Source organism: Heptranchias perlo, unplaced genomic scaffold, assembly GCF_035084215.1.
Source record: "Heptranchias perlo isolate sHepPer1 unplaced genomic scaffold, sHepPer1.hap1 HAP1_SCAFFOLD_538, whole genome shotgun sequence".
In the NCBI taxonomy this organism is placed as follows: domain Eukaryota; kingdom Metazoa; phylum Chordata; class Chondrichthyes; order Hexanchiformes; family Hexanchidae; genus Heptranchias; species Heptranchias perlo.
The window spans coordinates 98,455-124,531 of NW_027139557.1; the positions used below are offsets into that span (position 1 = coordinate 98,455).

General features: G+C 46.5%; 2 protein-coding genes, 1 long non-coding RNA gene and 1 other non-coding gene across 4 annotated transcripts; all 4 read right to left on the reverse strand.

Moving 5' to 3' along the window:
• Positions 1-2,843: 2,843 nt before the first annotated feature.
• LOC137315131 (gastrula zinc finger protein XlCGF49.1-like) lies at positions 2,844-3,800 on the reverse strand. Its single transcript, XM_067980035.1, has one exon. It carries the CDS (start codon positions 3,651-3,653, stop codon positions 3,255-3,257), a length of 399 nt encoding a protein of 132 aa, XP_067836136.1. The 5' UTR covers positions 3,654-3,800; the 3' UTR covers positions 2,844-3,254.
• A 6,155-nt stretch (positions 3,801-9,955) lies between these two features.
• trnak-uuu (transfer RNA lysine (anticodon UUU)) lies at positions 9,956-10,040 on the reverse strand. Its single transcript is given in 2 exon segments — positions 9,956-9,991; positions 10,004-10,040. It is a non-coding gene; the product is annotated as a tRNA-Lys (tRNA).
• A 5,651-nt stretch (positions 10,041-15,691) lies between these two features.
• LOC137315133 (zinc finger protein 774-like) lies at positions 15,692-16,321 on the reverse strand (the record flags this gene model as incomplete). Its single annotated transcript, XM_067980037.1, has 1 exon — positions 15,692-16,321. A coding segment is annotated over one exon (630 nt), but the record flags the coding sequence as incomplete, so codon positions are not given.
• Positions 16,322-19,874: 3,553 nt separating this feature from the next.
• On the reverse strand, positions 19,875-22,171 carry LOC137315129 (uncharacterized). The gene is made up of 2 exons (XR_010961322.1): positions 22,088-22,171; positions 19,875-21,649 (listed from the first exon to the last, which is right to left on the reverse strand). It is a non-coding gene; the product is annotated as an uncharacterized lncRNA (long non-coding RNA).
• Between the last annotated feature and the right edge of the window lie 3,906 nt (positions 22,172-26,077).

Genomic DNA, 26,077 nt, shown 5'->3' on the forward strand with positions numbered 1-26,077 from the left:
AATCCAAGCCAGGTAGGAATCGAACCTAATGCGTTATCCATTGCACCACTGGCCCAGATTATAACGAATTAGTAGCAGTGGGAGGCAGTGGGCATGGCGGAGGTACTAAATAAATACATTGCATCTGTCTTTCCCAAGGAAGAAGACGCTGCCAGAGTGTCAGTGAAGGAAGATGTTGTCGAGATACTGGATTGGCTAAAAATTTATAAAGAGGAGGTACTGGAAAGGCTGGCTGCACTTAAAGTAGATACGTCATCTGGTCCGGATGGGATGCATCCTCGGTTGCTGAGGGAAGTAACGGTGGAAATTGCAGAGGTACTGGCAAAAAACCTCCAAACATCCTTAGATATGGGGGTGATGCCAGAGGACTGGAGAATTGCAAATGTTACACCCCTGTTCAAGAAAGGGTGAAAGAAAAAATCCAGCAACTACTGACCAGTCAGTTTAACCTCAGTCGTGGAGAAAGTTCTAGCAACGATAATCCAGGACAGAATTAGCAGTCACTTGGACAGGGATTAGGGAAAGCCAGCACGGATTTGTTAAAGGCAAATCGTGTTTAATTAAATTGATACAGTTTTTTGATGAGGTAACAGAGAGTAGATGAGGGCAATGCAGTTAATGTGGTGTGTATGGACTTCGAAAAGGCATCAGATAAAGTGCCGCAAAATGTGTTTGTCATCAAGATTGAAGCCCATGGAATAAAAGCGGCAGTAGCAGCATGGATACAGAATTGGCTAAATAACAGGAAACAGAGTGTAGAGGTGAACGGTTGTTTTTCGGAATGGAGGGAGGTGTACAGTAGTGTTCCCCAGGGGTCGGTGCTGGGACCACTGCTTTCCTTGATATAATGTGGAGATGCCGGTGATGGACTGGGGTTAACAATTGTAAACAATTTTGCAACACCAAGTTATAGTCCAACGATTTTATTTTTAATCCCACAAGCTTTCGGGGGCTTTCCCCTTCCTCAGACGGTGTGGAAAACTTCTTTACATAGGGAGTAGGCAGTCTGTGGAATTCACTTCCACGGTTAGTGTTTGGGGCACACAGTTCTGTAATGACAAGTGGTCCTCATGTTTTTATCCAAGACAGGCCTCAGCCCAGTCATTTACTCTAAATGTTGGTGCAATAGTTCAAGCTCAGAGGTGCCAGGTATCGGGAGCAGCAGTAGCTGTAAATAAAATCTAAATGTAAGTAAATACCAATAAAGTTCATCTTCATCTGTTTCGAGTTTAATAACTTTTGCTGAATGTGGCCCAGGCCAAGTGCCAGGATATCGGGTCAGGTTCACCATAGGAAATGAGTTTGACATCCCTGAGATAGACAATGTGAACCGGATTACCCTCATCCACTAACCCAGCAACTTCTTCAAAAAACTCAAGCAAGTTTGTAAGACACCATTTTCTTTCCCAGAAGCCGTGTTGAGTATCTCTAATGGCCCCTTCTCTTTCCCCGTGATCATAAACAGCATCTCTTAGGATCCCTTCAAGCATCTTCCCTCAGATCCCCGGCTCTGATTTGTCCCCTTTAATGAAAATGGGAACTATGTGAGCTCCCTTCCAATCTCAGGGGACAATCCCTGACTCTATTGAGCTGTTGAAGATACAGGCAAGGGGCTCACAGAGCACCCGTCCCATCTCTTTAAACACCCGGGGGTGGATATCATCTGCACCTGGAGCACAATGCATTTTGAGAGTTCATATTTTATCCAAAGTGACATCCCATTCTATTTTAATATTTATGATGTTATTGTTGACAGCACATCCCACAGCTGGAATCTGAGCCTCATCCACAGGAGTGTAGACTGATGAGAAATAGTCATTCAACAGCTCTGCCATAGCCCGGGAATCTGTCCTGAACCATCTTTCAGTGGCCCTAAAGCATCTTTAATGGTCTTCTGACTCCTGACGTAGCTGGAAAGACATTTGCTATTATTCTCAGAATTGGGCACCATCTTCTTTTCCAAAGATCTCTGAGCTTCTCTCATGGCTGCTTTTGTCTCCCTCGATTGTGGGTGATATTTGACCCAATTCTCCTGTAAACTGAATTCATCCTGATCCGATCTGGGTTAAATGTAAGACAGTTCGGGGAGTCAGGAATCATTCACCGCTAGACCCACACTGAGAGGTAAAACCCCAGACGGTTCCTTAGTAAGGATTCCTCTGGTACCTCAGCATATCTTTGTCAGCTATCTTACAGTCCACTCCTGGAGGCCCCACTCCCTGAGCCTACAACCTTCAGCAGGGTCAGAGGTGGAGTTCCGCAGTGGGAGTGATCCCAGAGTAACTGTCGGGATCGCTCCCACCCTGTGGATGGTCCGGATCGTGTATTTTTAGTGATCCTGGTGTCTAACACGCACACATCAATAAAACCGGGAATTCTGGAAACACACTGCAGGTCCTTCTTTATCTGGAGATCGAATGACTGTTGTATAATTGTACCAGCAGTTAACAGGCTCCTGTGAACTCCTCCCTCTGCTATTTTGATGCAGACTTTAACCCATTTATTTTAAATGGGTTTATTTTAAATGAGTTAATGCCTGCCTTAAATGGTAGACTCAGGACTGTCACACAAACAGGTTAAATCTTCATAGAATAATTACCACAGTCATTTTTAGACTGGACGCCGCACAGTGACTTTGCTGTCAGTGAAGAGAGACGAGAAAGACCAAAGTGCCGTTTGCCCCTCTCAGTGTGGCCCTGAAGGACTGTGTCCAGGCTGAAGTTCTGTTCCCACCGGACGATCCTCCCCCTAGATTGTCCTTTCTGAGCTCCAGTCAGGTGATGCTAAACACTCAGGTGGGAAAGACCAAAATCTACAACAAGGTGTTTAAAACAAAGCCGATTTATTTAACAGATATCCAGAATATTAAACTCCAGCCCAGTTTTAGGGGTTATTAACATCAGCAGAAACAAACCCCAACTGTCAGAATGAACATGGTTCAGTCCTGGATGGGATGAACAGCAGAATCCAACCCCTGCAGTCATATGTGAACTCGCTGGTGTCTCAGCACGTGTGATGACTGAGTGAATCCCTTCCCACACACGGAGCAGGTGAACAGTCTCTCAACCAATGGGCATGTGTTGATGTGTCAGCAGTTCATTTCTGCTTTTAAGCTCTTCTCACAGTCACTGCATGAAAAGGTCACTCAATAGTGTCAACAAGTGAATGCTTCAGAAGGTGGGATGATCGAGTGAATCTCTTCCCACACACGGAGCAGGTGAAAAGTCTCTCCCCAGTGTGAGTGCGTCGATGTCTCAGCAGTTCGTTTCTGATTTTAAATCTCTTCCCACAGTCAGAACATTTAAAGGTCTCTTATCAGTGTGAACTTGCTGGTGTGCCAGCAGGGTGGATGACCGAGTGAATCTCTTCCCACACACGGAGCAGGTGAACGGCCTCTCCCCAGTGTGGGAGCGTTGGAGTGTCAGCAGATTCCTTTTGCTTTTAAAGCTCTTCCCACAGTCAGAACATTTCAAAGGTCTCTCATCAGTGTGAACTCGCTGGTGTGTCAGCAGGGTGGATGACTGAGCGAATCCCTTCCCAGACACGGAGCAGGTGAACGGCCTCTCCCCAGTGTGACGGCGTCGATGAGTTTCCAGCTCTGAAGGGTAATTGAATCCCTTCCCACAGTCCCCACATTTCCACGGTTTCTCCATGGTCCGGGTGTCCTTGTGTCTCTCCAGGTTGGACGATCAGTTGAAGCCTCGTCCACCCACAGAACACGTGTATGGTTTCTCCCCGCTGTGAACGGTGCGATGTTTTTTCTGGCTGTGTAACTGGTTAAAGCTCTTTCCACAGTCAGTGCACTGGAACACTCTCACTCGGGTGTGTGTGTCTCGGTGCTTTTCCACTCACACTGATGTTTGAAATCTTCTCCCAGAGACAGAACAGACAAACGTTTCTCCTTCCACATTCAAAGGCCGATGATATTCAGGTCCTGATGAATCAAGTGACTCTGTCAGATCTTGATGTGATCTTTGGTTTGAGTTTCCCTCTGCAAATCCTCCCCGTAAAAGGGGTTTATAAAAGTTATCACTGTAATTAGAGGATAGAAATTCAGATCAGATAACTCTACTTTCTATGGAACATTATTTCCTCTCTCATTCCTCAAAGCTGTAAATCCCCGTCCCACACACTCTCCCTCCTCCCTGTGCTGAAATCCAAACCCATCGCATCATCTTTCAGTGGCCCTAAACCATGAGTGAAAGGGTGAGAGAGGAATGTGAGAGTGAGTGTGAGAGAGTGAGAGAGTGAATGTGAGAGTGATTGTGAGAGAGAGTGTGAGAGAGTGTGAGAGAGTGAGTGTGAGAGAGGAATGTGAGAGTGAGTGTGAGGAAGTGAGTGTGAGAGAGTGAGTGTGAGAAAGTGTGAATACAGCAGTGGGCTCAGTGTGGAGAATGAAGTGGGGCAGGTGGAGCATGTTTTAATGGGGCAGCAGTGATCATAATCTCATTAGGTTTAGAACAGGACAGGGGACAGTCAAATGTGAAAATTCTGAACTGGAGGAGGGCTAATTCCAGTGAGTTAAAAAGGGATCTTGTCCAGGTGGATTGGAATCAAAAATTGGCAGGCAGAACAGTAATTGAACAGTGGGAGGCCTTCAAGGAGGAGTTGGTTTGGGTACAGAGTAGACAGATTCCCACGAGGAGGAAAGGAACAGCATCCAAAGCTGGAGCTCCCTGGATGACTGAAGATATCGAGATCACCATTTCTCCTTCATTTTCAGACGCTCCCTGACCGATCACCATTTCTCCTTCATTTCCAGACGCTCCCCGACCGATCACCATTTCTCCTTCATTTACAGACGCTCCCTGACCGATCACCATTTCTCCTTCATTCACAGACGCTCCCCGACCGATCACCATTTCTCCTTCATTTGCAGACGCCCCCCGACCGATCACCATTTCTCCATCATTTACAGACGCTCCCTGTCCGATCACCATTTCTCCTTCATTTCCAGACGCTACCCGACCGATCACCATTTCTCCTTCATTTACAGACGCTCCCTGACCGATCACCATTTCTCCTTCATTTACAGACGTTCCCTGACCGATCACCATTTCTCCGTCATTCACAGACGCTCCGCGACCGATCACCATTTCTCCTTCATTGACAGACGCTCCCCGACCGATCACCATTTCTCCTTCATTGACAGAAGCTCCCTGACCGATCACCATTTCTCCTTCATTTACAGACGCTCCCTGACCGATCACCAATTCTCCTTCATTTACAGACGCTCCCTGACCGATCTCCATTTCTTCTTCATTTACAGACGCTCCCTGACCGATCACCATTTGTCCTTCATTTACAGACGCTCCCTGACCGATCTCCATTTCTCCTTCATTTACAGACGCTCCCTGACCGATCACCATTTCTCCTTCATTTACAGACGCTCCCTGACCGATCACCAATTGTCCTTCATTTACAGACGCTCCCTGACCGATCTCCATTTCTCCTTCATTTACAGACGCTCCCTGACCGATCACCATTTCTCCTTCATTTACAGACGCTCCCTGACCGATCCCCATTTCTCCTTCATTTACAGACGCTCCCTGACCGATCCCCATTTCCCCTTCATTTCCCGGCGGGTAGTGAGGGGGGGATAATGTTCACTGTTTTATATTCGGGTCTGGGGCCGCACTCGGGGTTTGTAAAGCCTGAGCCTGGGCCTGAGCCCGGACCCGGGCCCCGGGGTTTATTGAGCCTCTTGCTCCGATCCTCTGACCTGCACCGAACGCGCTCCTCCCGCAGCCTCGACTGGCCGCGCATGCTCAGGACACACTGACCGATAATGAGGCACTACTGCGCCTGCGCACTAAGCTCCACTGATTCAGATAGGGCACAATCTGTACCGCGCTGCATGCTGGGTGATGCAGCCGCCATTGATGATCTTAATATCAGGCCGAAAAACAAAAACATTGGAAGCAGGAAGAGCGCGTTTGGACCAAGGATAATAAAATAAACTGAAAGCCCAGCCCTTCGTGCCATTTAAACCGGCACAAACACACAGCATCGAAGCCCCCGCCCCACATTGGTGAACTCCAGAAAATATTTTTTTCGGTAACTTTTATTAATTTCGTTTTATTCATTGTTGCAACTGACGGGTTCAATTAATGTTTAGTTTCCAACTGCAACTCAGGACCGTCAGTTTCACTATTAACCCCGCCCTGGTGATTAAGGAGATATCCCGACCAATAGGAGCAGCAGGAATTGATTGGAATTTCCTTTTATCGGTGGGGTGCCGCAGGGATCAGTGCTGGGGCCTCAACTATTTACAATATATATTCATGGCTTGGATGAAGGAACAGGGTGTCTTGTGGCCAAATTTGTTGATGATACAAAGATTGGTGGAAAAGCAAATTGCGATAAGGATACAAAGTGTCTGTAAAGAGATATTGACAGGTTGAGCGGATGGGCAAAAATTTGGTAGATGGAATCTCATGTGGGAAAATGTGAAGTCATCCACTTTGGGAGGAAAAATAAAACAGCAAAATATTATTTGAATGGAGAAATACTACAAAACGCTGCGGTACAGACGGACCTTGGTGTCCTCGTACATGAAACAGAAAAAGTTAACAAACAAGTGCAGCAGGTAATCCGGAAGGCAAACGGAATATTGGCCTTTATTTCGAGCAGGATGGAGTATAAAAGCAGGGAAGTCATGCTACAACTGTACAGGGTGCTGGTGAGACCACACCTGGAGTACTGCGTACAGTTCTGGTGACCTTATTTAAGGAAGGGCATACTTGCATTGGAGGCAATTCAGAGAAGGTTCACGAGGTTGATTCCGGCTCTGGAAGGGTTGTCTGAAAAGGAAAGATTGAACAGGTTTGGTCTGTAATTATTGGAGTTTAGAAGAATGAGAGGAGATCTTATTGAAACATACAAGATTCTGAGGGGGCTCAACAGGGTTGATGCTGAGAGGATGTTACCCCTCATGGGGGAATCTAAAACTAGGGGGTATAGTCTCAGAATAAGGGGTCGCTCGTTTAAGACGGACATGAGGAGGAATTTCTTCTCCCAGAGGGTTGTGAATCTTTGGAATTCTTTGCCCCAAAAAGCTGTGGAGACTGATTCATTGAGCACATTCAAGGCTGAGTTAGACAAATTTTTAATCAGAAAAGGAGTCAAAGGATATGGGGAAAGGGCGCGAAAGTCCAATTAATCTAAAAATTAGATCAGCCATGATCTCATTAAATGGTGGATCAGGCTCGAGGGGCCGAATGGCCGACTCCTGCTCCTTTCTCTTATGGTCTTTTGGTAAATTGACTGGAGGGATGAGCCGACAGCTGGTCCTGCAACCAATCAGAGTGTGTGAGGTGCGGGAGTTGTGGCACTGAATGGGAGGGTCTGAGCCCAGATGTCCCTCGTTGTCTGAAGCATCTTTCGCTCCAGGAGAAAACTCGACCTTTCTGTTGTGGCTTGAAACAGATGAAACCAGATGAGGTGAAGCAAACATTTCAACATTTGTTAGAAAAACACATGAATTAAGAACAGCCAACATGGATTATTTGAGATATCTCAAGTCTACTGATAAAGGGAATGTAGTGGATGTTGTGTAGATGGATTGTGAAAAGGTGTTTGACAAGCTGCCGGACAGGAGGCTATTAAAATGAATGGGGCAGTGTGGGTAGGAATCTGTGTAAAGGGCAGAAAACAGAGAGTCGTGGTTAATGGATGTTCTTCAGACTGGAGGGATGTAAACAGTGGTGTCCCCCAGGGTCAGTGTTGGGACCATTGCTCTTCTCAATATAGAGAATGATCTGAGCTTGGGTATGTGGGACACAAGGTGAAAATCTCCAGATGACGCCAAAATTGGCAGCGTGGGGAACTGTGAAGAGGAGTCAGTGACTTCATTGTGACGTGCACAGATTGTCTTATTAATTAACAAGTCTGAGAGTCAGCAACTTTAATACCTTATTAAGAAATATATGAGCAAATTCTCTTTCCTCCACCAGAGTAAACATGCAAGTCCTCCGTATACACGAGATGATCCCGCTGGATGGAACCTCAGGCGCCCTGAGCTTGATCTCCGGTGTCTCCAGTCCCAACTGCCCCTTACATCAGTATCCCCTCACTTTTATACCCTGTTGTGATCCATCTCTGTCACTGGAGCTGGAACTTCCCTAATCTGTGGTTTACAAGAACACATTGCTTGGTTCCCAGCAGTTATTTTTCTTCAGTAGCGTTCTCATGACCCCTAAACTACCCTGCTTACTGTTAAATAGAATCATAGAATCAATGAAATTTATAGCACAGAAAGAGGCCATTCGGCCCAACATGTCCGTGCCGGCCGAAAAAGAGCTATCCAGCTTGATCCCACTTTCCAGCTCTTGGTCTGTAGCCTTGTAGGTCACGGCACTTCAAGTACATACCCATGTACTCTTTAAATGCGATGAGGGTTTCTGCCTCTATCACCCTTTCAGGAAGTGAGTTCCAGACCCCCACATCCCTTGGGTGAAAGAATTTCTCCTCAACTCCCCACTAATCCTCCTACCAATCACTTTAAATCAATTCCCCTGGTTATTAACCTCTCTGCTAAGGGAAATGGGTCCTTCCAATCCACACAATCTTGGCCCCTCATAATTTTGTTCACCTCAATTAAATCTGCCTTCAGCCTCCTCTGTTCCAAAGAAAACATCCCCAGCCTATCCAATCTTTCCTCATAGCTAAAATTCTACAGTCCAGGCAATACCCTTGGAAATCTTTCTTGCCTTGTGTATAAAATGTCTGCTATTTGAAAGTCGTGACATTGATCAAAGTCTGCGTTGAGTTTTCTTGCCATTTGTGTCAAGATTTGGAGAAGATCTGCTCCCTGACACTTTAAATGTTACCGACCTTTAACTGTAGCTCACAGGGTCTTAACAGTCACTGTTATCATTGGCCTTTTATGTATCTCCTTGTGCTCCGTCTCCTTAACAACACCAGCTGATCACAGCAATGTTTTCTTCAAATTAAACCCCAGTGTGAAAAAAATGCACAATTTCAGAGCGAAGCAGCGTATGCAAGATTGGTGGGAGATGCGACTGGAGATAATGGGCCTGGGGCAGTGAGAACATCTCTTGAGCATTAAGATATTCAGTATCCGAAGAAGCTGGGAGATGAGGTCGTTGTGTCTATTTATCCCGGTATCTGCAAAATCCATCGTCTCTCAATACCCAGCATCATTCTTCACCTCCCCTGCTTTCCAGTTAAGGTATTTTTTCTCGTTAAGTCGCAGTATTTGCTTTGAACATCTAATTCACCGGCATCTGGAGGAGCAGAGGAAGCTGGAGATAAAGTAGTGACAGAAACAGAAGGAGATGGCTCGTGATAGCAGAATCTTGTGTGTGTCAATTGCTTCAAGTGAGACATGACAGTCCTGCGTTGCCTTGCACCTTTCCCAGGAGCTGCACTGATTCGGTGCGTGTGTTTTGGAAATGGAAACAGTTCCACCAGCAGCTTGTGGTAATATTTCCCCTCACTGTCCATTTCATGTACCTGCCGACCCGCACTTGGTGCTGTCATTGTCTGAACAAGTCTTTCGTGTTCTAACAGTAAATTCCATTTTGTGCGAGCAATTTGTCTGGGGCGAAAGTGACAGGGTAGATGCTGGGATGTTGTTTCCCCTAGCTGGAGAGTCTGGAAGTATTGGTTATAATCTCAAGATAAGGGGGCGGCCATTTAGTACAGAGATTTCTTCACTGAGCGGGTTGTGAACCATTGGAATTCTCTACCTCAGAGGGCTGTGGATGCTGAGCCATTGAACAGATTCAAAACTGAGATAGATCGAATTTTGGACACGAAGGAACTCAAGAGATATGGGGACAGGTCGGGAAAGTGGAGTTGAGGTCGAAGATCAGCGATGACCTCATCAAATGGCGGAGCAGGCTCGAGGGACTGAATGGCCAACTCTTGCTCCTTTCGCTGATGTTGGTCCGCTGGAAAAGCAGAACTTGCCAGCTGTTTTAAAACTCTTAGCCTGAACAGGGATTTGAACCCTGGACCCTCAGATCACTACCTGTTTTAAAAGTCTGATGCTCTACCGACTGAGCTATCCAGGCTCGCTGTTAAATTAGTTTCCATCATACAGATTCATGGTGGGACTCTGAATTATCCCCGTCGATGTCGAATTGGGGGGAGTATCTCTTTTATACAATTTTCAGCAACGTGTTGAGGAGAATCCTTGTTTCTGTTGAACATGATGTAAGAAACATGGACAGCGAACTCGTGATTTTACAATTCCTCTTGTTTGTACAAAATGTCTTGTCATTCGTTCGCAGCAATTAAATAAAACACTTTACCCAATGGCTCAAAAGCTAAACTTGTTCCACACGGGAGCTGGGAAATGCCTCTCGACATTTCAGCCGATCAACAATTGAAAGCTGAATAATTTCACCCGTTACACCGTGACACCAGGCAGCAGATTTGCCTCCCGAATTTTCCCTACATGACACTTCAAACCGATGAATCCCTGCTTCACGGAAAGAAGAATTGTGTGTTTGGTTCTTTAGATTTAAAGATGTCGTGCCGGCCGCTTTACCATTTCAGCTCTCGCCAATCGCCCCCTCTCCCTCCTATAAACAAATAAACTCTCACCTGCTATTGCAAGACGGGAGGCCCGAGGAGCCTCAGTGCCCACATGGGGACATGAAGAAGTCGATGTGTTATGGAACCGGTTGTACCTTGAACTCCAGTCAAAATGTTTCGAAGGTTCAACTACTTTAGATGGCGCTGAAACTCACAACCCCAGCATTTCTCGAGTGTATAATTATTGTAGAAATAACGCGCGCTGACCGATTGCTCCACTGGAGCCGCGCACGGTCTGTGTCCCCAGTGCTCCCATCAAACAGCTTCATCCTCGGTCTCTCAATTATCACTTCCTGATCTTTCCCACACAGAAACCTCCAAACAAGAGGCGATTCGTTAAACATCAGCAGATCTTTAAAAGCCGTGAAATCTGAAACAATGCCCCTGAAGATAAGAACATTTCATTATATTATTATTGACTAAAGGCCAATTTTTTCACGGTACTTTAAGGAGGATTTGGGCAAAGTGGGAGCTGAAATTATGAAACTCTCTCTGGGCTGTCGGTGATTGGAGAGATGGGCGTTATTTCATTTGAAAACCGAGGTTCGGAACTTCCTGATGGAGAAGTGTGAGAGAAGATTGTGGTTAGTGGCAGCAACTGGGGAGATCGAGAGGAGAGGGAGAAAAGTCAAAGTCACAGCTGTGACAGCTCAAGTGCTCTGCTTATCTGTAATATTTAGACAGTAATGTACAGTACAGGACAAACCAGTTTAGAATGTGACCGTGACAAGTAAATGTGACGACACGTTCTTGTTTCTGGGCTCATTGAGGTCGGGGTATAATTCTCGATGCGAGGTTCATATCCCGGCGAATCCCTCATTTAGCCCGGGACTTTTGATGTTGAGCTGCGGTTCAAACTTTTGCGAAGAGGGAAAGGAAGTCCCCAAATCACTCCACCTGAATCTCAAGCGCTTTCGGAAGAAATTCAGTTCAAACAATCAGGACTTTAAAGGCACTTCAATGACCTGCACTTTCATTGATCGAGCTTTGCTTACAATTGCATTCGACCTTGAAACCGCTCTGGGTTTTCATCTCACTGAAGCAGAGTGTGGCCGCTCTGTATCTGTGAGCATGTCGGTGACGAGGTTCGCTCTGATATTGGTCGCTTTCAATTTTTAAAATTTCACCAAGCATCAGGGAAAAGAAACCGGGAATCGAATTGTCCCTGTAAGTGATGAATTGAAGGGATTGGTGCTCCAAGCAGATCTGGAAAATGCGCAGTGCGGTCGCTCAGGAATTCCAAATCCACCCTCTCACCACTCGGCGATCATATTAACTGAGCTTTACTCTGGCCCAGTGTCACCGCGCTGAAATCGAGTATTTCTCCGGCACGTTTCTCTTAACTTCACAGTTGCTGGTTTAAGAGTGAAGACCGGCTCGTTGGATTTTCACTCCTGCAAGTTTCAACCATTCATTTTGGACTGACTGTGGACAACTGTTCTATTGGTCACTGCAATCAAAAAGTTCAGCTCAGTGAGTTACTGGTTCAGTGGGTGACTTCTTCACCTGTCTTGTTGGTGCTATCTGTTAGTGCAAAAGTTTGATGGTTCGAGCCCTAATTTTATTTTCCCTCAGGATTCATCACCTCAAAGTTCCAGGGTTTCAATGTGTGTTTTGTCTTCAAGAAAATGTACCGTGATCATTGCCGGCTGAGCAGGGCTGATATTCCACCATTTACCCTGTTGTCGGAGAGCAGGCACATGAATCATATAAAGGAATGGAACATTGGCTTCACGGAAATCACAATTCATAACCCATTTATTTTAAACGGGTTTATTTTAAATGAGTTAACACCTGCCTTAAATGGTAGACTCAGGACAGTCACACAAACAGGTTAAATCTTCATAGAATAATTACCACAGTCATTTTTAGACTGGACGCCGCACGGTGACTTTGCTGTCAGTGAAGAGAGACGAGAAAGACCAAAGTGCCGTTTGCCCCTCTCAGTGTGGCCCTGAAGGACTGTGTCCAGGCTGAAGTTCTGTTCCCACCGGACGATCCTCCCCCCAGATTGTCCTTTCTGAGCTCCAGTCAGGTGATGCTAAACACTCAGGAGGAAAAGACCAAAATCTGCAACAAGGGTTTAAAACAAAGCTGATTTATTCAACAGATATCCAGAATATTAAACTCCAGCCCAGTTATAGGGCTTATTAACATCAGGAGAAACAAACCCCAACTGTCAGAATGAACATGGTTCAGTCCTGGATGGGATTAACAGCAGAATCCAACCCCTGTAGTCACTTTTGAACTCCCTGTTGTCTCAGTACGTGTGATGACTGAGTGAATCCCTTCCCACACACGGAATCAGAGAATCAGAGAATGCTACAGCACAGAAGGAAGCCATTCGGCCCATCGTGTCTGTGCCGGCCGAAAAAGAGCTATCCAGCTTAATCCCACTTTCCAGGGCTTGGTCCGTAGCCCTGTAGGTTACGGCACTTCAAATGCACATCCATGTACTTTTTAAATGAGTTGAGGTTTTCTGCCTCGACCACCCTTTCAGACAGTGAGTTCCAGACCCCGACCACCCTGTCCGCTTCTGTGTATCCTCGAACTTTATCACTGCTATCCGGAGGTCGAGGAGACAACCATTCGCTCCTCGATGACATAAATCGTGAATTATACCCTGACCCCGACGAGCCCAGAAACAAGAACGTGTCCTTAAATTAAAGTGTTACAGACACATTCTGTGAGAGGTCTGTCTGTGCGATGAAATGGTGTTTTTGAACAGTCATTCTGATATCGGTTTCCTCCTGAAACCGCAACAAATACCAATTCCAAAGTGTGACTTTGTCGCTGAATTCCACAAATTAGGTAAAAATAATAAGTTACACAAAACACTGCTGGGAGTTGAACCCAGGATCGCCTGTTTACAAGACAGATGCTTTAACCAACTAAACGACAGCACCAATTCACAGCACCTGTTCCCCACCTCGTCTCACTAATATCGATCAGCGACACGTTACTGTCTGTTCGAGGCACAGACCGTTTTATCTTTGTCCATTTCCCTTGTCCGTTTACCTGTGCATCCTGATACTGCCTGCATTTCTCGCTGTGTTTATCTTTGTGTATCCATCAGTGCGTTGATACACGGATGATTAAGTGTGCTTGTGTTTGTTACATGAAATAAATTAGGGGTTCAGACAATTCTCGCTCTGACATTGGAGAACTATTGAGCTGAACTTTACAGCAAAGTGTTGTTTATTGTGGTGCTGAAACGAAAAAACCGAAGAGATCCAAAAAGGGAAAAGGAGAAAAAACTTGTGAGGGAAAATAACGACAACAATCAAGGTATTTACAGGTATATTAAGAGAAAGAAGGGTGACTAAGAGTAATGTGGGCCCCTTAAAGACAGATGGAGGTGATATTGTAATTGAAAATCAGGAAATGGCAGAGTTGCTAAATATTTAATTTAGATCGGTCTTCATAGAAAAGGATGAGGCGAACATAGCAGAGACACGAGGAAAACTGCAAATAAATCAAGGGGATTCAGTGTAAATAAAATAATGGCAATGGAGAAAATAATGAGATTGAAGATTGTCAAATCTCCAGGACCTGATGTTTACCATCCCAGGGGAATAAGAGGAATAGGTAAGGAACTTGTACATGCTTACTCATGATCGATCAAAACTCTCTTGATTCAGGAATTGTTGCTTTAATTGAAACATTGTCAATGTCACTCCATTATTTCGGATGGGTCGGAGAGATAAAGTTGGAAATTCTAGGCCTATCAGTCTGACGCCTGTTGTGGGGAAGTTACCAGTATCCGTTATTGGGGAAAGAATGACTGAGCACTTGGATAAATATGGAGTAATCAGAGAGAGCCAGCATGGATTTGTAAAGGGGAAGTCAAGTCTAACAAAGCTCGTTGAACTTTTTGAAGATGTAACTAACGTGCTCGATAATGGAGTGTCTCTGGGTGAGAGATGGACATTGACTTCCAAAGGCATCCAATAAGGGACCACATAAGAGACTGTCAACAAAAATTAGAGTGCGCGGAATTTAAGGCAACCTATTGAAATGGGTCGGGAGTTGGTTAGAAGGTGGGAGGCAGAGGCCCGGGATAATAAGGGATGTACTCAAATTGGCCGGATGTGATTAGTTCTGGAGCATCAGCTTTTTCCGATATGTATAAATGAGGGAGATGAAGGAATAGAGAGCCGAACACTCACGTTTGTCGCTGACATCGAGTTAGGAGGCGCAGTGAGTAGTGTAGATGGGAGCATAAAGTTACAAAGGGAAATTGATAGATTCAGTGAGTTGGTAAAACTGTGTCAGATGGAGCTTACATAGAATTACATCGAATGTACATCACAGAAACAGGCAATTCGGCCCAACTAGACTATACCGGTGTTTATGCTGCAGACGAGCGTCCTCCAACCCCTCTTCATCTAACCCTATGAGTAAACTCTAATATTCCCTTCTCCTCTATGTGCTTATCCAGCTTCCCCGTAAATGCATCCATTCTATTCGCCTTAACTACTCCTTGTGGTGGTGAGTTGCACATTCGAACGACTCTCTGGGGAAGTCTGTTTCTCTTGAATGCCAGATTGGATACATTAGTGACTGTATTAATGTTTCAGAAGATGGGATGATCGAGTGAATCTCTTCCCACACACGGAGCAGGTGAAAAGTCTCTCCCCAGTGTGAGTGCATCGATGTCTCAGCAGTTCGTTTCTGATTTTAAATCTCTTCCCACAGTCAGAACATTTAAAGGTCTCTCAGTGTGAACTCGCTGGTGTGACAGAAGGAGGGATGACTGAGTGAATCTCTCCTTAAACACGGAGCAGGAGAACGGCCTCTCCCCAGTGTGAACTCGCTGGTGTCTCAGCAGGTTGGATGACTGAATGAATCTCTTCCCACACACAGAGCAGGAGAATGGCCTCTCCCCAGTGTGGGAGCATTGGTGCATCAGCAGGGTGGATGACCGAGTGAATCCCTTCCCACACGCAGAGCAGGTGAACGGCCTCTCCCCAGTGTGGGTGCGTTGGTGCATCAGCAGGGTGGATGACCGAGTGAATCCCTTCCCACACGCAGAGCAGGTGAACGGTCTCTCCCCATTGTGGGTGCGTTGGTGTGTCAGCAGATGAATTTTGCTTTTAAATCTCTTCTCACAGTCAGAACATTTAAAAGGTCTCTCATCGGAGTGCACTCGCTGGTGTGACAGAAGGTGTGATGACCGAGTGAATCTCTTCCCACACGCAGAGCAGGTGAACGGCCTCTCCCCAGTGTGAACTCGCTGGTGTCTCAGCAGGTTGGATGCCCAAGTGAATCCCTTCCCACAAGCAGAGCAGGTGAACGGCCCCTCTCCAGTGTGAGTGCGTTGGTGTGTCAGCAGATGAATTTTGCTTTTAAATCTCTTCTCACAGTCAGAACATTTAAAAGGTCTCTCATCAGAGTGAACTCGCTGGTGTGACAGAAGGTGTGATGACCGATTGAATCCCTTCCCACACACGGAGCAGGTGAACGGCCTCTCCCCAGTGTGAGTGCGTTGGTGTTTCAGCAGATTACTTTTGCATTCAAACCTCTTCTCACAGTCAGAACATTTAAAAGGTCTCTCCCCAGTGTGAACTCGCTGGTGTGTCAGGAGGCCGGATGACTGAGTGAATCCCTTCCCACACACGGAGCAGGTGAACGGCCTCTCCCCAGTGTGACGGCGTCGATGAGTTTCCAGCTGTGACGGGTAATTGAATCCCTTCCCACAGTCCCCGCATTTCCACGGTTTCTCCATGGTCCGGGTGTCCTTGTGTCTCTCCAGGTTGGACGATCAGTTGAAACCTCGTCCACACACAGAACACGTGTACGGTTTCCCCCAACTGTGAATGGTGTGATGTTTTTTCTGGCTGTGTAACTGGTTAAAGCTCTTTCCACAGTCAGTGCACTGGAACACTCTCACTCGGGTGTGTGTGTCTCGTTGCTTTTCCACTCACACTGATGTTTGAAACCTTCTCCCATGGATAGAACAGACAAACATTTCTCCTTCCACATTCAAAGGCCGATGATATTCAGGTCCTGATGAATCGAGTGACTCTGTCAGATCTTGATGTGATCTTTGGTTTGAGTTTCCCTCTGCAAATCCTCCCCTGTAAAAGGAGTTCATAAAAGTTATCAATGTAAGTACAGGATAGAAATTCAGATCAGACAACTCTACTTTCTATGGAACATTATTTCCTCTCTCATTCCTCAAAGCTGTAAATCCCCGTCCCACACACTCTCCCTCCTCCCTGTGCTGAAATCCAAACCCATCGCATCATCTTTCAGTGGCCCGAATCCATGAGTGAAAGGGTGAGAGAGGAATGTGAGATTGAATGTGAGAGAGTGTGTGAGAGTGTGAGTGTGAGTGTGAGAGAGTGTGAGTACAGCAGTGGGCTCGGTGTGGAGAATGAAGTGGAGCAGGTGGAGCATATTTCATTGGGGCAGCAGTGATCATAATCTCATTCGGTTTAGAACAGTTATGGAAAAGGACAGGGGACAGTCAAATGTGAAAACTCTTAACTGGAGGAGGGCTAATTCCAGTGAGTTAAAGAGGGATCTTGTCCGTGTGGATTGGAATCAAAAATTGGCAGGCAGAAGAGTAATTGAACAGTGGGAGGCCTTCAAGGAGGAGTGGGTTTGGGTACAGAGTGGACAGATTCCCACGAGGAGGAAAGGAACAGCATCCAAAGCTCGAGCTCCCTGGATGACTGAAGATATCGAGATCACCATTTCTCCTTCATTTACAGACTCTCCCTGACCAATCACCATTTCTCCTTCATTTACAGACTCTCCCTGACCGATCACCATTTCTCCTTCATTTACAGACGCTCCCTGACCGATCACCATTTCTCCTTCATTTACAGACGCTCCCTGACCGATCACCATTTCTCCTTCATTTACAGACGCTCCCTGACCGACCTCCATTTCTCCTTCATTTACAGACGCTCCCTGACCGATCACCATTTCTCCTTCATTTACAGACGCTCCCTGACCCATCACCATTTCTCCTTCATTTACAGACGCTCCCTGACCGATCACCATTTCTCCTTCATTTACAGACGCTCCCTGACCGATCCCCATTTCCCCTTCATTTCCCGGCGGGTAGTGAGGGGGGGATAATGTTCACTGTTTTATATTCGGGTCTGGGGCCGCACTCGGGGTTTGTAAAGCCTGAGCCTGGGCCTGAGCCCGGACCCGGGCCCCGGGGTTTATTGAGCCTCTTGCTCCGATCCTCTGACCTGCACCGAACGCGCTCCTCCCGCAGCCTCGACTGGCCGCGCATGCTCAGGACACACTGACCGGTAATGAGTCACTACTGCGCCTGCGCACTGGGCTCCACTGATTCAGATAGGGCACAATTTGAACCGCGCTGCATGCTGGGTGATGCAGCCGCCATTGATGATCATAATATCAGGCCGGAAAACAAAGACATTGGAAGCAGGAAGAGCGCGTTTGGAACAAAGATAATAAAATAAACTGAAAGCCCAGCTCTTCGTGTCATTTAAATCGGCACAAACACACAGCGCAGACGCTCCACCACTTTGGTGAACTCCAGAAAATATTTTTTCGGTAACTTTTATTAATTTCGTTTTATTAAATGTTGCAACTGGCGGGTTCAATTAATATTTATTTTCGAACTGCACCTCAGGATGTCAGTCTCAACACTAGTCCCGCCCTGGTGATTAAGGAGAGTTCCGGACCAATAGGAGGAGCGGAAATTGACTTGAGGGGTGGGCGGCTGAGGGGTGAGTTGGTCCTCCAACCAATCGGAGTGTGTGAGGGGTGGGAGTTGTGGCACCGAATGGGCGGGTCGAAGCCCAGATGTCCCTCATTGTCTGAAACATAATTTTTGAAACCTAATTTATCTTAAACTCCTGGAGACAACTCGACCTTTCTGTTGCGTCTTGAACAGATCAAACCAGATGAGGTGGAGCAAACATTTCAACATTTGTAAGAAAAACACATTAACTAAGAACAGCCAACATGGATCATTTGAGATAACTCAAGTCTACTGATAAAGTGAATGTCGTGGTTGTTGTGGACATTGATTGTGAAAGGGTTTTTGGTAAGATGCCGGACAGGAGGCTTGTTGATAAAATTAGTACTTACCGTATTAAAAGGAATGAGGCAGTGTGTATGGGAAGTTGTGTGAAGGGCAGAAAACAGTAAGTAGTGGTTAATGGATGTTCTCCAGACTGGAGGGATGTAAACAGTGGTGTCCCCCAGGGTCAGTGTTGGGACCATTGCTAACCACAATACAGAGAATCATCTGAGCTTGGGTATGTGGGACACAAGGTGAAGATTTCGAGATGACGCCAAAATTGGCACCGGGGCAACTGTGAAGAGGAGTGTCAGAGACTTCACTGTGACGTCCACGGGTTAGTAAATGGGCCAGGTGAAATTTAATGCAGAGAAATGTGACGTGATGCATTTTGAGAGGAAGAAAAATGAGATGAAATGTAAACTAAATGGACAAAGTTTAAAAGTAGAGAAGCAGAGAGACTTAGGGATGGAAGGTTCGAAATAATGCATTGTCTTATTAATTAACAAGTCTGAGAGTCAGCAACTTTAATACCTCATGAAGAAATATATGAGTAAATTCTCTTTCCTCTCCCATACCAGACGAAACATGCAAATCCCCCGTGTAGACGAGATCAGCCCTCTGGATGGAACCACGGACTCCCTGAGCTTGATCTCCGGTGTCTCCAGTCCCAACTGCCCCTTACATCAGTATCCCCTCACTTTTATACCCTGTTGTGATCCATCTCTGTCACTGGAGCTGGAACTTCCCTAATCTGTGGTTTACAAGGACACATTGCTTGGTTCCCAGCAGTTATTTATCTTCAGTAGTGTTCTCATGATCCCTGAACTACCCTGCTTACTGTTAATTAGAATCATAGAATCATAGAAAATTTAGGCACAGAAGGAGGCCATTCGTCCCATCGTGTTCCCGCCAGCCGAAAATGAGCCACCCAGCCTAATCCCACTTTCCAGCACTTGGTCCATAGCCTTGGAGGTCACGGCACTTCAGGTGCATATCCGGGTACCTTTTAAATGAGTTGAGGGTTTCTGCCTCTACCACCCTTTCAGGCAGTGAGTTCCAGACACTCACCACCCTCTGGGTGAAAAATGTCTTCCTCAGCTCCTCAATAATCCTTCTACCAATCACTTTAAATCAATGCCGTGCCCCTTGTTTATTGACCTCTCTGCTACGGGAAATCGGTTCTTCGTCTCCAGCCAATCACGGCCACACATAAATTTGTACACCTCAATTAAATCAATCCTCAGCCTTGTTAGACTCGATTTTTTGGATCAAAACCAGACGGAGACGGAACTGCTGACCAAGTTAAAGTTTATTAGAAAACCTTGTGCACAAAGGGAGAGTGGCAGCTTCCTCAAGCTCGTGACTAACTCTCAAAGGAACGTCAGCACTACAAGCATGTTTATACCTTTCAATAAGCAACACCCACCTGCCGTAGAATGTGGTACAGGTCTATGTAACTACAGAGGGTTTCATTGGGTGGTACAGTCTGCCACTCATTTGTCAGGTGCTACCTTGGGTCGTCCCATGACATTAAACATCTCACATTCCTGAGGAGGACACTTATCAATAAACACAAGTCCCAGACATTGCAACTACACAAAGGGTCTTCACAAATTCCTGAGCAGCTGCTCCTATCTGACTCCCTTTTGAGCTGGGGTAACCTTGGAGATATCCACCGCTCCTCCCTTAATCATCTGAAGTGAGCTAGTTAGGATAAACAATGTCGGCTTCGGCCTTGGATAAACATTCCCTGGTGTGTTCTGGAGATAAGCGAGGTGGTGGACACAAATCCAACAAACCTGCCTTTGTCAGCTTTTACAGTGTGGGTTACGAGCTGCTCCCATAATGGTCAAGTATCCCATCATGCTTTGCTGCTACCTCAATGCTGCATGTGCGATTTAACTACTTGTGTGTGTGAGGATAGGAGTGGCTAATCATTCTTTAATATATATATATACATATATCAGGTTAGGTGAGGGGGGGCTGGAGGTTTTGGATTTCTGTTCACAAGCCTATTTTCCAGTCCAACAGTCCCCCCTCCAAACCTGGACATTGGATTATTCAGGGAAAAGCAAGAGCGCAAGTGACTGAGGTTTTGTATAATAATCAACCTAATTTACTCCCCCTCTCCCCTCTCCAGCCCACTGGCTATTCCAGGGGGATCCTCTATTGGTCCCATATGATCCGACATGAGTCCTGTCGAGGCGGCCGCCCGTCGAGGCACCTGGTCTGCATCAAAAGAGGGTAATTAGTTATTTACATTAAAACCATTCCCGATTCAATCTCCTCTGCTCTCCTCACCCACACACTTGATTTTTCCCACAAGCGGCTGAAATCATCTGAAGCACGGGTGGGGGAGGGGCGCATACACCAGCTGTTTTAACCACCTGTCCAGCCAGATGTTTTGCCGCAGCCCGTTTACATTTCTTACATGCCATACATAGCAGAATAGAGACCAGTATTAACTGCACCATGACCAAAACATGGGAAATTAGTCGGATCCATGGGTGAATCTGTACATTTAGTCCCCAGTCCCATAAGACATCCCACCACATGATGTCTTTCCTCAACTCCTTGCTCCCCTGTTCCATGGTATAATACACCTGCTGGGAATGTTCAACCTTCTCTCGTAACTGTCTCAGGTGTTCGGGCAATGGAGGTATTGGATATCCAAACGTGTTGATGTAGTTCCATACGTCGTTCCCAATGTCTTCAGACACTTGAAGAAAGGCCGTGTTGTCCTGGTGCATGTCCACCAGCTCCTCGTGTCCAATTCGTACAGGAATTTCCGGGGTGAAGCTAAACTCTGGACTGGGGCTGGCACACATTAAGTAGGCCGACTCGAACGAGTCATCACACAATATTTGCCTTTTCCGGTGTAAGCCACTTGAGTGGGTTTTGTGTCGGCGTCCAGTGCCTCCATGGTGCAGTTAATTTCCAGGTCAGTGTTGTTAAATCCGCATTGGGCTTGTGGGCTTCGGCTGATCGTCTGTGGACAGACTATGATGGCATGTCGAGTGACACATCTTTCCAATTTGGTTCCGACCAAATTTTCGTTTATTATCACTGCAAAAGGTAACACATTGTGATGAGATACAGGCATGCCGTCTTTCATTACACCAATATTCTGCACCCGATACACCTCTCGCCCCCGAGTCTCCGGGGTCAGGACTGGGATGACCAGAACCAGACCCAGGAGCCCTCCCCCATCCGGTTTGCACTCCACTTGGGTGGGGTAGGACCGTTCAGCTCCTCTATTTTTCCGTATTCTTAACACTCAACCCTGGTGGGGGTACAGGAGGGATGCCAAATCCCTTGATTGTTCTGGCAGCACATGGCCCTCCGCTCCCCGGTATCACAACTAACGCATACCCACCCCGCCTCGGTTATCATCCATAAAGCCTGTGTGTCCCAAACTCGTCCCCACACCATCCCAACTCCGAGTCAGCAGCTGCCTGCCTATAAACCAGCAGTCCCAACAATCCTATCGTCCCTGATACAGACCAATTCATGGTGTCAAAGTCGTTACTGTCTCAGGTTCAGGAACCAGTGCTGGGCCGGGGTCGGGGGAGAGGGGTCCGATAGACCTGGGAAAAGGGGGAAAGAAATAGAGAGGAGGAGAAGGAGGGAAAAAAAAAGACGTGAGCTCAAAATTTAAGAGGCGTATCCCGGGACGAGGTTAGTTATATTCCAGTCTGGGTAACCAATAGCACGGAGCGTTGGAGAGTCGATATGTCCGGTAGTGGTGACAGTACCGGGGACGGCCCGTGTACCTGTAAGGAAGAGAGAGAGATACATAACACCCGAAACAATTGACTCGATCTTCTGACCTTGGTCCTGGTAAAACAAGAGAGCTGAAAGGTTTTCTTTTAGGGATTAGGGGAACTCCCTTCCCCGGGTGCCATCACCGGGTATTATTAGTACCAACCCTAGGAGCCCTCTTCTGACACCAAACCGTAAGCGAGGAAAATCCGGAAGGTAAAACAGAACTAACAGACTCAGGTGTTACCCAGAACAATAGATTATTACGAGTGTACACAGGAGAACAGTCTCAGCCACCCCAGCTGGAGACCTCGTTCTCGAAGGAAAAGTGACAATACAACTTAGTTCATACAGTTTATTAGACAACACCCACTAATTACTAATGGGGGTGTATACATGGTAATATTGACACATCATTGGTTTATAGGGTTAATCAATCAACTACTAGGCCTGCCCTTTGAACTCGAATACCCCCCTGTGAGAAGTTTATGGGCTGCAGAAGCTTCACTCTAACTTCGCATTCTTGAGCTATCTCTTCCCCTTGTTATCACTATCGGGAGGGATCTTCAGTGGGAACATGGTCTGCTGGAATACAAAGTTTTATTGAGTTATGCAGCCAAACTGACTTCTTTCCCATGCCATCAGCAGATGTTTCATCAATACGCATTTGAACTCTTATCTCTTCTCAGATACAGACTCCTTCTAAACATTTCCCAAGTAAGCTGGGAATGTCCTTGGTCAGCTAAACCTATCCATGTTAGTTTGAAAAGGGCTAACATAGTCAAGTATCCCATGGTGCTTTGTGTTTTGTTTCCAGCCTAACTAGACTGAATGGTACCTTTCAGACCGTTTTATACCGGTGAATTGGGGCCCACCCCTTTACAGCCCTTAATCCAAATTTTATCCCTACAATATCCCCCCTTGGGCTCTTGGCTAAGCCCAAGATATCCAACCTTTATCCGTCACCCATGGTTGCCCATAGGTATGCCCCGCTCAGTGTTGCCCTCTTGCAAGCACCTAGGCATCCCCTGGATATTTACATATGCAAGATGCTGGACCTCATCTTAACCAGGTTCCCTTCGTGTTGGCCACCAGTCCGGGTGGAAGAGAGGCAGAGCATCTGATAATCCTATCAAACTATGATTGTCTTCCCTTTTACATGCACCTTACCCCAGCGGGTGCTAGTCCCGGTACCATTAAGATGTTTTCTTAGTTGAAATCACAGAGACAATGGGGACATTCTCACCCAGGCTCTGTTTTACTACCTTTGCCAAACCCTTCATCCTCTGCTTACATTTATTACATGCCATGAAAATCAAGAAGCACATTACAACAAACTGCACTACGACTAATACATGTGAAATTCATCTAATCCAAGGATGGATCTGTATATTCAGTCCCCAATGTTCATACCGTTCAATTATCCGGTCAATATACGCATTGGGGTCTTCCCCCGGGTTTTGTCGTGGGACCGTGAGTTCTGTCCAGGTGGCAGTGCTGTTACCCAATCCATCTTGAACCCAGGTCTTTAGAGCTTCAAATTGGGTGTCATACTCGACCATAGTAGCTGGGACCTGCAAATCCCAAGGAGGCAACGCCCCATAGACAGCGGAGGGGCACTTAACTTCAATGATATATTTTATGTCCTATATGGACAGATTAAAATGTCGGGCGGCGCTTTGTATCTTTGCCCATACATTGGGGTTATATCTCTTCAGGTCGGGAATGAGAAGGATCACGCTGGATCTCTCCTGTGGTGTAAAAGGCTGAGATTCCCCCATTATGCCCATGCCTCCCATTTCCCCATTTGCTGCCCCTCCGGCTGGGTTTACTCGGACAGGGGCCATGGACTTCGGCTCCCCATTTCCAGGTTGTACCGGTGCCGAAGGGCAGATACGGTTGTATTCGGGCAGGCCCTCGGTCTGCGGCGTTTTGTGCTGCTGAGCCTCCATTGCCTTAACAATTCCCCCCCCCCCCCAAACCTGTAAATCGTCTAACTCCTCCGTTGCTGGCGCTTCCAGATCCAACAGACTGAAAACTCGAACTTTAACCTCTTGTACAGATCTCAAAAAGTCCTGTGGAGGAGACGGTCTCCCCCATTTGTCTACAATTAAAGATCCTGTCTGATCTGCCCAACTAGCGAGCAGAACGGTGCCATAATTAATTTGTTTAGCAGCCTTGTGTCCCGCCCACCACTCTATTAGATCGACCACTGGACTCGTCTCCTTCCATCCGTTCCTGATCATTTCACTTTGATATTTTAAATTAGCCTCTTGGACTCGTTTTACAACAGAGACACTGGTGGGCAGAGCCGGGACGTCCGGAGGAAGGGGTTTCCCCTCGTTACTCATGTCAATCATTACGTATATCCTTATGCTCTATCTTATACTTTAATTTATTTTACTCTAATCTTATACTTTAATCGGCACAAACGTATCATCTTATAGTCTAATTTATACACACTCACTGGTCCCCGGATCACAATCCTGTGGTGGTTGTCGTTCCCTTCGCCAACTTAATCCTGGCCGTCACGTGGGACTTGGTCCTCTTAATTCAGGCTCAGGCTCGGTGTTTGAGATAAACCACCACCCTTGTCCGTGTCGATCACCACGTGACTCTCAAAATCCAACCTTATACTGTATCGGAATAGCGGCATAAACTTATACTCTAAGCAAACAAACACTTACACTATATCTTATATACCTACAGGTCTAGTCAATTCCGTCAATCCGTGGTCTCCGTGAGGAATTTTACGACGTGGATAATTTTAATACTGCGGCAAGTGCCACTGCCAATCCTGTCTCCAATAATGAGCCGAGCCCCTACCATAGGCTACCGGCCTCACCCTCGAGGGCTTTATGCAGGGGCACCCCCCATCTGGAGTACAGGGCTATCCTGTTTCACTATACCACGTACCCTCCAATACAGGATCCGTTAGCCTACCTGCAGCGCAGTATCCCACTTCTGACACCAACTGTTAGACTCGAATTTTTGGAGCAAAACCAGACGGAGACGGAACTGCTGACAAAGTTAAAGTTTATTAGAAAGCTTTGTGCACAAAGGGAGAGGGGTCAGCTTCCTCAAGCTCGTGACTAACTCTCAAAGGAACATCAGCACTACAAGCATGTTTATACCTTTCAATAAGCAACACCCACCTGCTGTGAACGGTGAGGGTACATGTTTACGTAACTACAGTGGGTTTCATTGGGTGGTATAGTCTGCCACTCACTTGTCAGGTGCTACCTTGGATCGTCCCATGACTTTAAACATCTCACATTCCTGAGGAGGGCCCTTATCAGTAAACACATAAGTCCCAAATATTGAGACTGGGCGGGGGTCTTCACAAGTCCTGAGCAGCTCATCCCTCACTCCCTTTTGTGCTGGGGTGACCTTGGAGATATCCACCGCTTCTCCCTTGATCATCCCAAGTGAGTTAGTTCGGATAAACAATGTCCTTGAGTAAACATTCCTTAGTGTGTTCTGGAGATAATCGAGGGGGTGGCCATAAATCCAACAAACCTGCCTTTGTCAGCTCTTACAGTGTGGGTTACGAACTGCTCCCATAATGGTCAAGTATCCCATCATGCTTTGCTGCTACCTAAATGCGACATGTGCGATTTAACTATCGATTTTTTGTGAGGATAGGAGTGGCTAATCATTCTTTATTATATATATATCAGGTTAGGTGAGGGGAGGCTGGAGGTTTTGGATCTGGGTTCACAAGCGTATTTT